General features: G+C 36.7%; 1 protein-coding gene across 2 annotated transcripts in view; it reads left to right on the top strand.

The window, feature by feature from the left end:
• The window catches only part of ASXL3 (ASXL transcriptional regulator 3), a 172,856-nt gene that overhangs the window by 69,522 nt on the left and 88,555 nt on the right, over positions 1–14,779 (top strand). For both annotated transcript variants that reach the window (XM_073006406.1, XM_007974328.3), the window contains one exon: positions 12,630–12,751. In XM_073006406.1, coding sequence (XP_072862507.1) covers positions 12,630–12,751 — 122 coding nt within the window. The remainder of the gene's footprint in view (positions 1–12,629; positions 12,752–14,779) is intronic.

The following is a 14,779-nucleotide window of genomic DNA, read 5'->3' as shown; positions in this document are numbered from 1 at the left end:
ATTGATCTTAGCAAGAGATGTAGACAGGTGCTCTAAAGGAGGCAGTAGGAAAAGCGAGGGTATTTCAGTAAAAGTGAAGGTAGGCGAGTACATGTGGAAGGGGCTTGTAGAAGTGTGCTGCTGTGTGTGTTACTTTTCTCAGCAAAATAGAAAACAAGTCCATCAGTTAAGGGTGAGAATAGGGAAGGTAGTTTTGTAGACTTAAGGAGAAGATACAAAATATTTGTCTGAGAGAGTCTGACAGCATTAAGGACATTCTTAAGGTTATTCATCCTGAATTTACTAAGAGACCAGCCTACATGGTTGTCCGGTTTTCTCCAGTCATGTTCAGGACCACTCTACAAGCGCAGAGGAGGTGTATAGTGACTGACGCTGGGGTTTTGCCAAATGTGAATGATGAAGCAAGCAAGAAAGAAAGGAGTTAAGGGTATATGAAGTGGAGTAATGAAGGCAAATGTCCATAGAATTTTTTTTTTTTTTTTTTTTTTTTGAGACAGAGTCTCGCTCTGTCACCCAGGCTGGAGTGCAGTGGCCGGATCTCAGCTCACTGCAAGCTCCGCCTCCCGGGTTTACGCCATTCTCCTGTCTCACCCTCCTGAGTCGCTGGGACTACAGGCGCCTGCCACCTCACCCGGCTAGATTTTTGTGTTTTTTTAGTAGAGACGGGGTTTCACCGTGTTAGTCAGGATGGTCTCCATCTCCTGATCTCATGATCCGCCTGTCTCGGCCTCCCAAAGTGCTGGGATTACAGGCTTGAGCCACCGCGCCCCGCCGTCCACAGAATTTAAGCAGGTGTGGAGGTGACTGAAGGATAGTGTGAAGAAGGAAGTCTCATTGGTGTGAAAAGGTTGTTTGATTTGGTGTGCTAAAGGAAATGAGTTGGAAGTGTAAGTGATGTGAGAGTAGAATGCATGGATTGAATTTAGGATACTATTATGGGATGTATTTTCTGAGCTGATAAGAAAGAAGGGGGCTAGGTTTCAGGCTATCAAGAGTGCGTAGGCCATGTGTGCACTCAAGAGTTGCCTGGATGAGGTGGCATCAGTGGTTGAAATTCAGCACCCCTCCATTTGCCCAGCCTAGTGCTGTGGGATGGGACTGGGTCCACCTGGAAAAAAGATTGCCTTTTCCTTTTTGCACAAAGATGTTTTAAAGGCTGGTGGTGACCCTTGCATAAGATATTAGAGAATCATCAGCATGGATATTGAAACAGACAGTTATAGTAGAACTAACGTTGACAGGATGTCATATTAGCAGCTAACATATTCAAAAAATGAAAAATAATAAAGAATTGGCAGATAAGTACAGTAGGTTGAATAGTTAGTAATAGAGTCTGATGACATGAGATACAATGCTGGGGGCATCATAGGAACCAGGGAGGGAGAATGTTTTGGAGGGAATAGTGAGGGGAATATAGGTCACTTATTCTATTTCTAGGCCCAGTGGTACAAGAGGTGTAGAAAAGAAAAAGGCTACCACCTGAGAGCATTCCAGAGGAGCCAGTGTCCTGGCTGGGAAGACAGCCAGATTTTATATGTTAAGAAGTAAAGGGAGTTTTCAGAGAAAATATGGAGGCTGAAGGAGATTTTGATAATGACTAATCCTAAATTCCAGAAGAAACCATGAGAGTTTAGTAGCTGAGAAAGGGTGACAGATAGCATGAGAGCACTCGGCCAATAGTGAAGCCAAAGCAGGGATAAGCAAACTTCCCTCATGTAAAATGTGAGTAGGCGCTTCACCAAATAACACATACCCAAACATTTCCAGCTAATGTGACACAAATTAGATTTCCTGACCTCTTCTTTGAAGTTGCATTCGGGAAATAACTTTGGGAAATCACTGAAAGAATAGTAAATAGCTTATTTCCTTGAGTATTCCTTGACTTGCTCACTTTTGCATCTTATTGCGAACCGCAATTGCATCGCCATGTAAGTACCCTGTACCTCTGGGTATAGCTTATTAATCTAGCCTCAGGACACATTTTCAAACCTAGATATTGAAAATGTATTGAGTACTTTTATTTTTACGTGTGAGGGAACAAACTTAGATTAAATGTGCCATCCAAATTGCAAGCCCAGGTGGGACACCAAAGGCCAGGCTCTCCTTACTCTGATACCTTGCCTGGAACCACAGGGAACACTTACTAGCCAGTCATCACTGGTACAGTTTGCCTTTCCAACGTTAGTACACATCTATTATGATCCTAAAATTAAGACATTGACAAAGAGGAACCCCTGGCCTATCCCAATAAAGTAGTGGCATACCACATGATTTCTTGATTTCTTGCAATTCAGTGATAAATGTCAGGAAACTCTGCTTTAGGTGATTTCCTTGCTTACTCTGTTTCTAATATATATTTGAACCAAAAGTTAGAATGAATATACTTTCCACACTTCCCTACAGCTGTACAAATAAACTTTGAAAGTGTGATCAGAGAGAGGAGGTCGGGTATATGAGTGGATGTGTGTGTGAGGGAGCAAGAGAGAGGGGTGTGGGAGGGAAAAGTAGGGAAGGAGGGAGAAAGGGAGTGGGGGATGACTACATCATCTGTTTTGCTATTTTGTTCATCTTTCCTTCTGATATTCATCCTTTGGGATGAAAGACTGGGGAGTATTGAGAAGAATATTAACCATCAATTTGTAACATACCCTTGATGCGTTGAAAGAATAAGCCTCTGCTACCATAGTGTTATATCAGATTGACAACTATTTATTGGCACTTGCTGTACCATTTAGGGGATAAGCATAGAAGTATTTGAGAAGAAAGTATTTTGTAAAAACTGATAAGAAATTTTAGCAGTTCGATTCCAGTCATTAACACTTGCGTCCTTAGGCAGAATTAAGATAATGATTATAATACTTTAGTCCTCTTCTTGGAATCAACTGGGCAGGGAAATATTCTTTTAAAATGGGAGATGTGTTGCCAAGGTACTTTGTTACAAGGTTTTGTTGCAAAATTTTACAATGTAGGAAAAGTGGTATATTATTAATTGTGGAGTTTACAAGACAGAGAACTATGTTTATGTGTTTTCTTTGACTTCTGAATAGTTTCTCAAGTTAATAAGAATTAGACTTGAGAATGTAAACTGTTGACATTTTAAAAGCTAAGCTTTAGAGATCAGAGAGTGATTTAGGCGAATTGCTTGATATATCTGTGTTGACAACCCATGACCATTTGTGCCTGTATAGGTATAAATCTGTGTCACCCAAATAAAATATTATAAATTTTATGGTCTATTTTAGTCAGAGATTTATGGGTATGTTTGTGTCTGAGTTGTTTTCTGAGCATAATACATTGATATATCATGAGTTTCCTAACACATATTAAGTTGACCCACAATGTGTTGCTGGTCTGCAGAATTCATACATATTTTATGTGAAATGATACCATCAATAGGCAGTCTTCACCCACTTCATCCTCTATAAATTGTTACTAACAATTTATTAAGTTTCTCTTTTTGTGGCCCTAACATAGTTCACGCTTAAAATCAACAGCAACCATCCTATATATTTCTTTTTAAATGAGGAAACTAGAGATTGTACACATTTCATTCACAGAGATCAAAAAAGTTTCTGCTTGCTCTTAACCCTAATGACTTTCAGGGAGGAAGCAGCACTCTAGCAAGAGAATTAGTATTTTAAAAGTCTCTGTTGGGGGGAAAAAGAAGAAAAAAAAGAATCTTATGTTTTAGACTTTAAATCCCAGGGCAAATAATGATTCCAACATTTGAAGAATTTTATGGAGTCCTTTTTCATTATTCTTTATGGCCAGTTTTATAAGTGGGTTTTTGATTGTGTGATTCTTGGCAGAGTTGTGTTAACTTAATGAAACGTTACTCAGCTTACTCTTTGTTTTCATTGGCTCAGAGGCTACAGTTTGAGGGGTCTTTTATCAAAAGTGAAAAGTGTGTTAAGGAGGCCTGAAGTGTGAATATAATCTCAATTGAGACATCAGTTACATGCAGATGAGAAGCTTCATGGAGAAATTGGGGCATACATTAAAAAGGTCCAGACACCCTGGGGAGTAGTCACACTGACAGCTCATGAAGCGGTTTTATACAAGGCTACAAAAAAGGAAAATGAGGGTGACCATGGAGCTGTGCAGGGAGTGTTTTGAGTAACTTTGGAAGATGTTGCTCAGCTACCCAGTGTCGGTTGGTATTCCTGGTCTCGCTTTGCTGGAGGTTTTACAGTAACTTGCCTGTGAATGCTCCAGTGTAGTTTTACATTGGATGGTGTGTGTCTGCATCTTTGTGTTCAGGAGGTTGGGGGTAGGAGAGTGTCAACAGGCTTCTACATGATCGTGGAGAAAGGTAACACAGCATAACCAGCTACCCGGCAGCCATTCCTAAGAATCTTGCAGGTGACAGGAAGGATATTCCTTCTATGCCTGAACCAGTTCCCCTAATTTTGGGGGGTTAAGCTAATTTGTCTTTCATTCAGCAGCTCTGCATTTTAGGCAACAGCTTTGTTAGCTCATGGAGACACCTGCTCTACATTGGTGGTCTAGAGAAACTTAAGTATGTGAAAATTATGTTGTTTTAGTTACACATTGAAGAAAACACAGAGGAAAGCAAATAATCTTCAGAGTCAGAAATGACCACTGGCAGGATATAGAACTTCCACTGCCTACTCTTTTTCCTTCTCCTTTCTTTTATCCCAGCCCCCAGATTATACAGTTCACAAGAAGCATGAGGAACTTCAAAAGATCCTGGAGCCCTGGTTCCTCTCTCCTACCAGTGTTTTTCTTAAACCAGTCAATTGAAGTAGACAATGTTCTGCTAGTATATGATCAGGAAGATAGAAATCACACAGTCCCCTTTATACTTCTCCCTGTGTTCTTGATAACTTTTATAGAGAAGAATTTTTTCTTTATGTTGAAATCTTTTATGCTTTTAATTAAACTAATTTCCTTCTTTTTTAGTTTTTCTGTGCTCTGATGATAAACAACAGATGGTCACCCCTTCATCTTAACTTCTCTAAACGACTTATCCCAACTCTTTCAAACATTATTTACAGATACTTTTCATTTCTTTTATCTTTTAGAGACCTCTTTTCTTACGTATTTCCTCTTGAACTGTGAACTTCATTCTTGTCTAAATGGATTTTGGTCAGTTTTGACAGTCCAGAGTCATGTAGGAAAAAGTTTTCTTTTTAAGTGCGACAAAGTGACCCATTTAAGCATACTTTCACCTCTCTTCTTGAATTGTGAGAGAAATATTTCATAATATACAGATTGAGAACAGAATATGATCTCGTAATAAAACAACAAACTCCTCAAATAAAAACAGAATTGAAGGTATTCCCTCAATTATCCATCTTAACTAGCCAATACTCTGTTTGATTTATATAATCTGTCACTGTACATATGAACAAAACACTCATGTTCTTTAAAAAAAGTACTTTTTCATTGATGCCAGATAATTCACTCTCACTTTTCTTTACAGTTGTATTGTATAAACATTTCTCAAACTGCCTTCTGGATAGCTAACCTGATTCCCCTTTATCGTACATTGGAGTTCATAGTTTATATGGTAAAGTATGAAGTAATTAGTAGTGATGCCCATGAATGAAATACTTAACCTTGACCTGTACCAACCTTTTGCTGATCTCCTTCCTGTCCACTTTTTTCTGTTTCTCATTTTCTAGGCTGATTGCTTTATTTCTCTGCAGATGTTTCAGAAACCTGATGCAGTGTGGAAGATCACAGGGGTTATACCAGTGTAAAATAAGTAGCCTCTGATGTTATTTTTCCCACACAAACAGCGTATAGTATTATTAATCTCCATTACCCTGTGAGCGAAATCCTTGTTGGTTCTATGGTAGGAGGAGGTTAGGTGGCTAAAGACTGATAACTACAATATATGCTTTTCCTACTAAATGTATTTATTTTTTGGTTTGAGTTTTCTCTCTTCTGTGTTTAAGGAGATATTTTTATGAATATCCAGAGATAACAGTATAACTAAATTGGCCTGGCTGGTAAATTGAGTGCTTGTAGAAGAGATTCTTATAGCTACATCTTTAGTGTATACAGTGGTCTTCCTAGTTACCTTTGGAGCTTCAGTGTTCTAATCAAACTTTTTGTGAACCATTTGTAGCCATTGTAATGAGATGGTGGCATATCCATTTCTGTGGCAAGTGAATGGCATTTGCACCATATGATATCAGCCACCCAAATCACTAAGGTCTCTGGCATGATGACATTTTGCAGCAGCATGTTCTCACTGATACATAGTTGGTATAATTATTATCTGATTCAACATTCCTCTTGGTTTATTTTGCTCTTTTTTCCTGAAAATCTCTTCTGAAGAAGAAGAGGCTTCATTGGGCTAATGAAGTAGGTTATAAAATATAGTAATCATTCCAGTTATATTAGGTATATTTCATTGTAGAAGATATTGTTCTAAATATTATCAAGAGCATCAGTGCTTATAATTTTTAGACTCCTTGTCCTCTGAAAGGGTCTTAGGAAAAAGTTGCTGTTCCCATTATTTTATTGCTAGTATTACTAGCAATTTATTAATCTATTTAATTACTGACTTTTCTTGGCAACTTATATCCTTTGGATTTTCTTTTAATGTAACAAGGAAATTTGCTTAAACCCAAATACCTATACCTGTATCGAAACAAATATTTTTAGAAAAGGCAATTCTGCGTAGGCTGAATGCAAAAAGGATTTTAAAAATGGAGTTCAGGAATGATTTAATTGGAGTCAGATAGTTTTCCCTGTTCAAGTCTTTTTAACAATTTGTAGCATGTATTTTCTGGCTGTATATATCCAAAATATATGATTTACACAATTTCAAATGTAAATATTGTACATAAAACAAAGCATAACCCAAGCATAAACTTTTGTGATTATTTGCCATTTGGGGATATTTCTGAATTGTCTGCTTGTTGATCTTTCAAAACAAATTTGTTATTGTTTAGTTTTCATCCGTAGTTTTCCTCAGGTAGAATTAATGGTCTATTGTTCATTGAAAACAGTTTTTAAAAATTCTTATGGCCTCCAACTCAGGTATTGGATCTTTTTCACTGTTTTTCCCCCAGCATCTTATACAGTGATTGGCATGAGGGAAAGTACTCAATAAGAGTTGTGCAACTGAATGAATGATTAATCAATAAACCAATAAACTTCCTCTAAGACCCAGCCCTCTGTTCAGATTTTATTGACTTCTAACCGTGTACTACAGTGTTATTCCTAATATACTGTGTATCCTTTGAGTTAAATTTTTTATTCATGTAACTTTTTTTAAGCCTATAGTGTATGTTGAGATCATTCATACAGAAAACTGTTGTGATTTGAGAACATCTAGTCTGATTATTCACAAGAATGAAAGAGAGTGTTTGGCAAGAGAACTTACAGAAATGAAATTGGTAAAAGACTGCTCCCCTCCTTGTCTTCATTAGGTCTTTGAGCACCAGTTTCCTCAGATAGCTTGTTACTTATTGGGTGGCTCAGTGGGACAGAGAGCAATTAATAGTACACAATACCTATTTTGCAGCGACTATATAATGTACAGATCCTGGTCTGTGTTGTGGTTCTGCACCCACACAGCTTCTGCCATTTTATGTAAGCATTGTGATTTCTAATTTTGACTTTAAATTTTATTTTTATTTCCCCATGCAAAAGCACAAAACTGTGACTTTACTCGTTAAATAAGGCAATGAGTAAAGATGGCAAAGAGAAATCTATCTATAATTAGTGGCAGGTCGTGCAACTTCCTACTGTCTTTCATAGGAAATTCTGTCATTTGGCTTTCATATTATCCCTAATTGACTGTAGAATAATTTGGGAAAATAATTTAAGAAGGCTTCTATTTTCAAGTTTTCAACAATTCATTTTATACATACTTTTTCATAAAAAAGAGCTCTGCTGACCTCCACTTTCATGAATTATTTTTAAAAATCATAGTTGAAAGTTAACTTCAAAATACTCTAAACAAAATTTTTGAATTTGATATTTTAAAATCTGATTTTTTAAAAATTCAGTGAACACTAATAGATCGACTGCTCTGTGCCCATCTTTGCATATAAGTCCCTGAGTTTCTGAGCCTGTGGCTGCTGAGGCAGATGACAGCACCAGCATTGCAGGGACTGTCATAAATTCGTACACTAAATTCCAAGACAGCATGGCTAGGGGAGGAGCAAGTCTACCTCAGAAGCTGGGATAGTCAGAGAAGCTTTGGGGGAAGCTGTTTAGAATTTGGACTGCCCAGATGAGTTTGCCAGGCAGAGTGCTGGGAAAGGATATTTGGAGAAGGGACAGTCAGACCAAGTACAACAAACACGGCAAGTAGGTGTGTTCAGAAGACACTGAAGAGTCTCCAGATTGGCTGGATTATAGAGGGTGAGAATCGGGAGGTAGGCAGGATGTGAGACAAGAGAGACATATCAAGTTTGCCTTCTGATTGCTCCTTTATATCCTGGGTTGTAGGTCACAGTTACAATTGTGGGTGTCTTCTTGTACATCTGTCAGTGGATTAGTACTTACATTAGGAGGGAATACCAGCCATATCCCCTCCCTAGCTTGCAGCTTTAAAAATAGGAACTCTAATCTACATTTTCTAGTTCAACAGTATTTTCAAATTGAATGGTAAATTAAAAGGAGAGAGAGACAACTTGGAGACACTGAAGCCCACAGGTTTGCTGGAGCAGTTACCACTTCTCTAGCCTTCAAGGCTGTCTCATGGTTACCTATAATCTCCCACCTCCTTTTGCTCCCAGGTCTTCTAAATAGAGTATTATGAGGGAAGGTTTGGGGAGTAAGAGTGGAGGTGTTGAGAGGCAAATTTAAAATCAGCAGATTAGCTTTTAACTATCCTTTTGGCTTGCCTGTTTTTGGTGGGCAAGCAAAATGTAGACAGAAATAGTATTTTTATACCTTTTAAAAAATGTGGAATGATAAAAATTCTAGGGAGAACTAGTGTCATTTTGTTTCCTCATCTTCAATTTGAGAAGGACAGGCTGTATTGTGGGATTTCAAGGTATAAGGTCCTGGCATTAGTTTTGTGATCATGCCAGTACACAGAAAAGATAGCTCCTGTTCTGTTCTCAATGCCAAGAAGATATCACTTTCTAAACTGCATGTCAGTGTTTGATATTTATTGGATAAAACATCTGTCCTAATTCTTCAGTTTCCTGGCTCCTGTTGTAATTTTACATGCAAGGGATTTTCCCTGATCCTTTCTTTAACATTAATTTTCCTTTGGCTTGTATTTCAGAGGCCAAAGTCAGTCTGTTAGATAAATATTCAGGCAACTGTTTAAAATGAGTCCTTCATTATTTATTTATCACATCTATTATTAAGAAAGCTGCAAGAATAAGTAGAAGTGAAAACCTTGCATTTTGTCAGAATATGAATCTGCATGAACCTGTACAGGCCAGCTGCACTCAGTGAATTAGTGTTTTTAGATTCAGCTATTTTCACGTCATATGCACGGAAAACGAATGAATAAAGCAACTTAAATGTCCATGAAAAAAGGTCCATATTTGTCAGTAATTTAAAAATGTATATGATCACACTGAGTGAAGCCTATGTGTGAATTGCAAATATGTCCCACCCATTTTTCTTTCCTGATTTTTTTTTCTTAAAAATAAATTATTCAACCCAAAGGAACAATCGCATATTTTTTTTTCTGTTACATTTTGCTTTTCTTTAAGGTTCTATAGTTATTGTGTCAATAAATAATTAGAGAAGTAAATAATTAGGGAAATATGCTTTGATCTGGAGAAATAAAGTCAGGAACAACTTCCAGAAAGAGGGATTAGGGAGAAAATTGACTACCTCAGACAGGTATTCTTGATGTTTTTCTTGGGTCTAGAATGGAGTATAAGATAAAGCAGTGAGTTAAGGAAAATGAATCATTTTTAGAACAAACTGCATGGTATTCCTTAATGCAGTTTCAGCTGTTGTCCTGCCCTCTGTCTGAAGTTCTGGGCTTTAAGTTGAATAGAATCTTTCTTTTGGATACAACATACATAAATAGATGTCAATCACTATCAACATAGTGCCATAATAAATTTAACCAAAATTATGCAGTGTATATGCTGATACTGAAATAGGTATCCCAGTTATCTGATGGTTTCTTAGGTCAGAAATAGAGCAACTGGGTGAGCTATATAACAGTTACCCTCAGGAAGGAGAGGTGATTGCATATTGCTTATTTTCTTATTCAGAAAATAAGAGGGATGCGAGGCCTCAGTTACATGTACACTGGGTCAGAATTTGTTATTGTTTAATCCTGCTGAAGTGAAGTTTACCTTTGAAAGACATGGGAATAATAGCATTTTCTAAACAAATTGGAAGTATATTTAGATGCCCAGTATGCAGAAGCTTTCTCATATTTTCCCTAAGTTCCTTAATATCTTTGGACTGCATTTAGTTCTCCTTTAAACGAACTAACCTGTAAGTTTCCAGTTTTCTAGGTGTAAATGCCATTATAAGAATGTGAAAGTAATAAAACATATTCACTAATGCACACTTTACATTTGGCTGGACGTGCATGGGATCTGTTCATTTGGGATCATATATTCTATCTGCCATCTCTCTGTCACCTCCTCAGTTGGTCACATTTCATAGAGACTTCAGAACATTGAAAAGACTACCTGTGTTATCAGTAAATACTATAAATTTATGTTTAGACTATAAACTGATGATTATTTATAATATTTCTTGATAAATGATAAGCTTTGGCAAGGTGTTACAAATTATTCTGGTGATTATTTTAAGGAGAGAAGCCTAGGAACCGTAGTTTATGTGATCAATGTAATAAACTGTTTCTTAACTAGAACATTTAGACCGTCTTAAGGAAAAAAATCGTATTAAGTAAAAAAAAGTCATCTGATCTTTAATTCAGTGACTTTTCTCTCTATATTCATCTGCAAATCTTTTTGCTACTTCAACCATAGTATTTCCTAGACCCGTCACTTACTCACAATTCTCAATTTTTCCTTGTCGGGGGCTGAGTGACTTGTTTCCCCCTGCCTTTGTTAACTTCTAGTTTCAGTATCACGCAACTAAATTATGCTTCTTTCCATATGATATTTTCTGTATCAGATCTTGACTTTTGAAACCAAATATTGTAAGTGGAAAAATCATAGGTTCTGAAGCCAGACTAAGTTGGCCTTGAATCCCATCTCTGCAGTTTCATTGGCCCTATGACCATGGGCAAGTTATTTCACCTTTCTGAGCTCTAGTTTTCTTTCTCGAATATAGAAATATGTACCTTATTGTGTTGCAAGAAAGCTACGAGGATTAAATCAGATCACGTGCCGGAAGTGTCTGGCATTAATAACTAATAGTTATTTTAGTTTCCTAAATTTGTTCATTTGTCTGATTACTTTCTGTATTAACAAAAAATATGATTTTTTTCCCCAAAATTGTCTCTCATGGGCCGCATGATTATTTCTAGGCAAGGTGTGTTTGAGTCTATCAAAAGCCACTTGAGTGTTCTCAAGGTGCATATGCCTGTGCTTCCCACTTTTTGCTACAATAATTTTTACTTCTTCACCTTTTAAAACTCAGGTCAGAAACCTCTCAAGTTGCCATCACTTGAAAAGTTTTCTTGAATTATCATTAACCCTGGTGCCCTTAAAAAGTCATGTTTTGAGCTTTTTTACAATATGTTCTCAAGTTATTTTCTTCTGACTTCCTCTTGCCTCCTGCCTTTGACATATGCCTCCATTCTGTCGCTAATCATAGTACTTCCTCATTTTGATTTTCCAAACTCCTTCTCCCCCAGTGTATACAGAAAAGGGCCTGCATCTGTGCTCCTACTCAAACCATTTCAGTGTTAAAGTCTCTCAGTTTGAGGAGGAGTCAAATGAGGACTCAGAAGTCTCTCAGTTTGAGGAGAACTAAAGGTAGAGTTCTGGCTCGAACATGGGTTTCAGAGAGCAGACACTGCCTGTGGGCTCTGCTTGGTCACCCAAGTCAGTGAGACGTTGATTTCTTCCAAAAGCAGTCTTTTGGAAGAAAAAGTCTCCTATAGAATAGACAACGTGCAAGCCTGACTCTGATAAAAATGGGCAGTTGTATTGTAGTCTGTGAGAGCACCATTTTCCTCAAAATAATTATCTTGAGTTGGTAACAAGCATCTCAGATTTCTTTTTTCCTTATCCATGCTTTATGACTCAGCCCATAGGAGAAAATAAACATGTCCCATAGGTCACAGATTCTATAGTAGTAAGGCTGTTAAGTAGAAGAATCATAATACCTGTGAGGCTGGGTAGATTTAAAATAATTGCATTAATTTAGATTTTTTTTTTTTCAGAATACTGTGCATTACCCAATCTTCATATTCAAATTCAGATAGTACCTACTGACTCCCAACTCCTGAGGCAGATATTGTCTATTTTTTATGTCCATACAGTAGTTCAGTGACATAGAAATTATCATCAATTTGCGGGTAAGGACAGGAAGGCTTAAAAAGGTTAAATGGAACTGTGGCCACACAGTTATTAAATGATTCCGTTTCTTCCTATCTAGATACTCTTCTTTTTGCTGTGCTATTTTGCTTTATTTTAGGTATCCATTTTCAATTGGAGAAAAGCTCCAAGTGTGTAATTACAGTGGATATAAAAAAAGGAATTCAAATTAGTAATATCATTATCTCTTTCTGTTTCTAGTTTGTTCGAAGCAGGTAACTGATGAAGCATCTTCCACTAGAGATTCAAGCCTTACTAACACAGCAGTGCAAAGCAAGTTAGTGTCTTCCTTCCAGCAGCACACCAAAAAGGCTCTTAAACAGGTAAGATAGCTGCCATTTGTTCTTTGTCCTTCAGTTCTGTGTACTTAAGGTATTGTTCGTTTTGCTGATCAAGTAGGTAGGAACCTAGGAATCAGAAAGCAGAATTTTCCTGAATTCAACCCCATCCATGATATTCAGTTCAATAATTTTAATCTTTGATAAAAGAAAAAACTAGGAGAGACTTGACTGAAAATTTTAATGTAAAATAGAAGAAGGAATATGCATCCACTGAAAATATATAAAAATTTGTATTAAGATTTTGTGTGTCTATGTGTGATTTATAGTAGTAAATCTGTTGGGTTCATAAATGCATTGCATATTTAAAAAATAACATCTCTATGTTTTTTGTGCTTATCTGATAGTATAAAAATAAATGATAATTTATTTGTTGTTACTGAGATACATTAAGTTACAAATAAGAAAAATAGTGAGTGTTGCTTACTTACATCTGGAGTATTCATTAATGAGTGTTGTTTGGTGCTGAATGGCAGTTAAAGTTGCCATATTATTCTGCTGTCACTGAGGCAATACGGGCCTTTGTGGCCTTGCACTGAGATGGTGCAAGGAGGGGATATTTACAAGGTTGGGCTCTGGGCGCTGACATACCCTGGTTTAAATTCTTGCTATTCACTTGCTGTCTCTAGGCAAGCTACTTCTCCTCTCTGAATCTTAAATTCCTTATATAGAACATGTGGAAAATAATAGTATCTTGCTCCTGGGATTGATCTGAGAATTAACTGAGGTAATAGGATGAAAGCACGTGGTAGAGTGTGTGGCTCATAGAAATAATAGTGACTTCTGTTATACTGGCAAATGCTAAATTGAGCAGAGAAGAAAAGGAGGAGATGTTATGGTTAGATGGAGCCATCGTATGATGATAAAACAAAGAGTGTCAGTAAATGGAAGGTTCACGTATTTAGCCCTGAATTCATAGTTTCCCCTTAAGTGCTTTCCTCTTGTACATTCTATTTTGATCCTTCTATAACAACTCCCCCTTCAGCCACCCATTGATGACCTTTACCAGATCCAGGATTAGAGGTATCAGTCTAGTGATATATTTATCACAAGGAAAAGAAAAATTATGTTTTCTAAAATAGAGTTTTTTAAGTTCCACCAACCACTAAAGCTTCTTAATGTGCACATCCAAAAACTTAGAACGTTTCTACCTATCTTCTCCTGTGCCTCAGACAAGAAAACACAGGAAAGAAACTTAGCATGTTTATGCTGAATTGTTACCTTCCTATTTCATATTATTGACACTGCAGCATTGCCATTCATTGGTTATTATATTGAAGGTAGTAACAGTATATTTCACCCTGCATAGGTCAAGTACCCTTTGGAGAGCTTGCTACTTACTGCATTTCAAATGTTTTAGATGCCAGAGAACAAAACTGAAATCGGTGTTGAGATCCCTTTTTAATTGATGAAATAAAAAATGGATGTAGGTAGCAAAGCCTGGGTGACTCATTCAGACAGCAAATAAGATGCAGGTAATAAAATACTAACCAGAATAGAAGAAAAGATACAAAAATGGACACTTGTGGCTGTGGCATTTAAGAAACATAAATGGGATCATAAATGAAACATACTTGTGAGGTTCAGTGAATTGAAAAATGTGCACACCGTGAAATCTTCCTGTATATGAATAGAAATATAAAGGTACAACTTTCTGTATTGTTCTATATCATTAATTTGTACTTTCATCATTTTGGTTTTGTGTTATTGGAACATTTTTTGCAATTACTAAAACATTACACAATTTTAAGTGATTTTTTTTGTTTTGTGTTTTTTGTAGAGCATATTTTCATGGGAACTGCCACTGCTTGCTTAGAGTCTTAAGCTTTGTTTTAAGAATCCTGTCTTGAAAGCTTCTTAATGTCCTGAAAGAGTTATTAATTCATTTCTTAAAACTTCTATTTTATAACCTATAGCAAATTAGTAACCAGGAGAATATGGCTCAATATAGAGCAAATATGCTAATATTTGATTAATAATCAAACTTATATTGGAAACATATTTAGAAGAAAA

The sequence above is a fragment of the Chlorocebus sabaeus genome, chromosome 18, assembly GCF_047675955.1.
Source record: "Chlorocebus sabaeus isolate Y175 chromosome 18, mChlSab1.0.hap1, whole genome shotgun sequence".
NCBI lineage: Eukaryota > Metazoa > Chordata > Mammalia > Primates > Cercopithecidae > Chlorocebus > Chlorocebus sabaeus.
The sequence above is the reverse complement of the archived record's forward strand: the minus strand, read 5'-3'. Positions and strand labels throughout refer to the sequence as shown.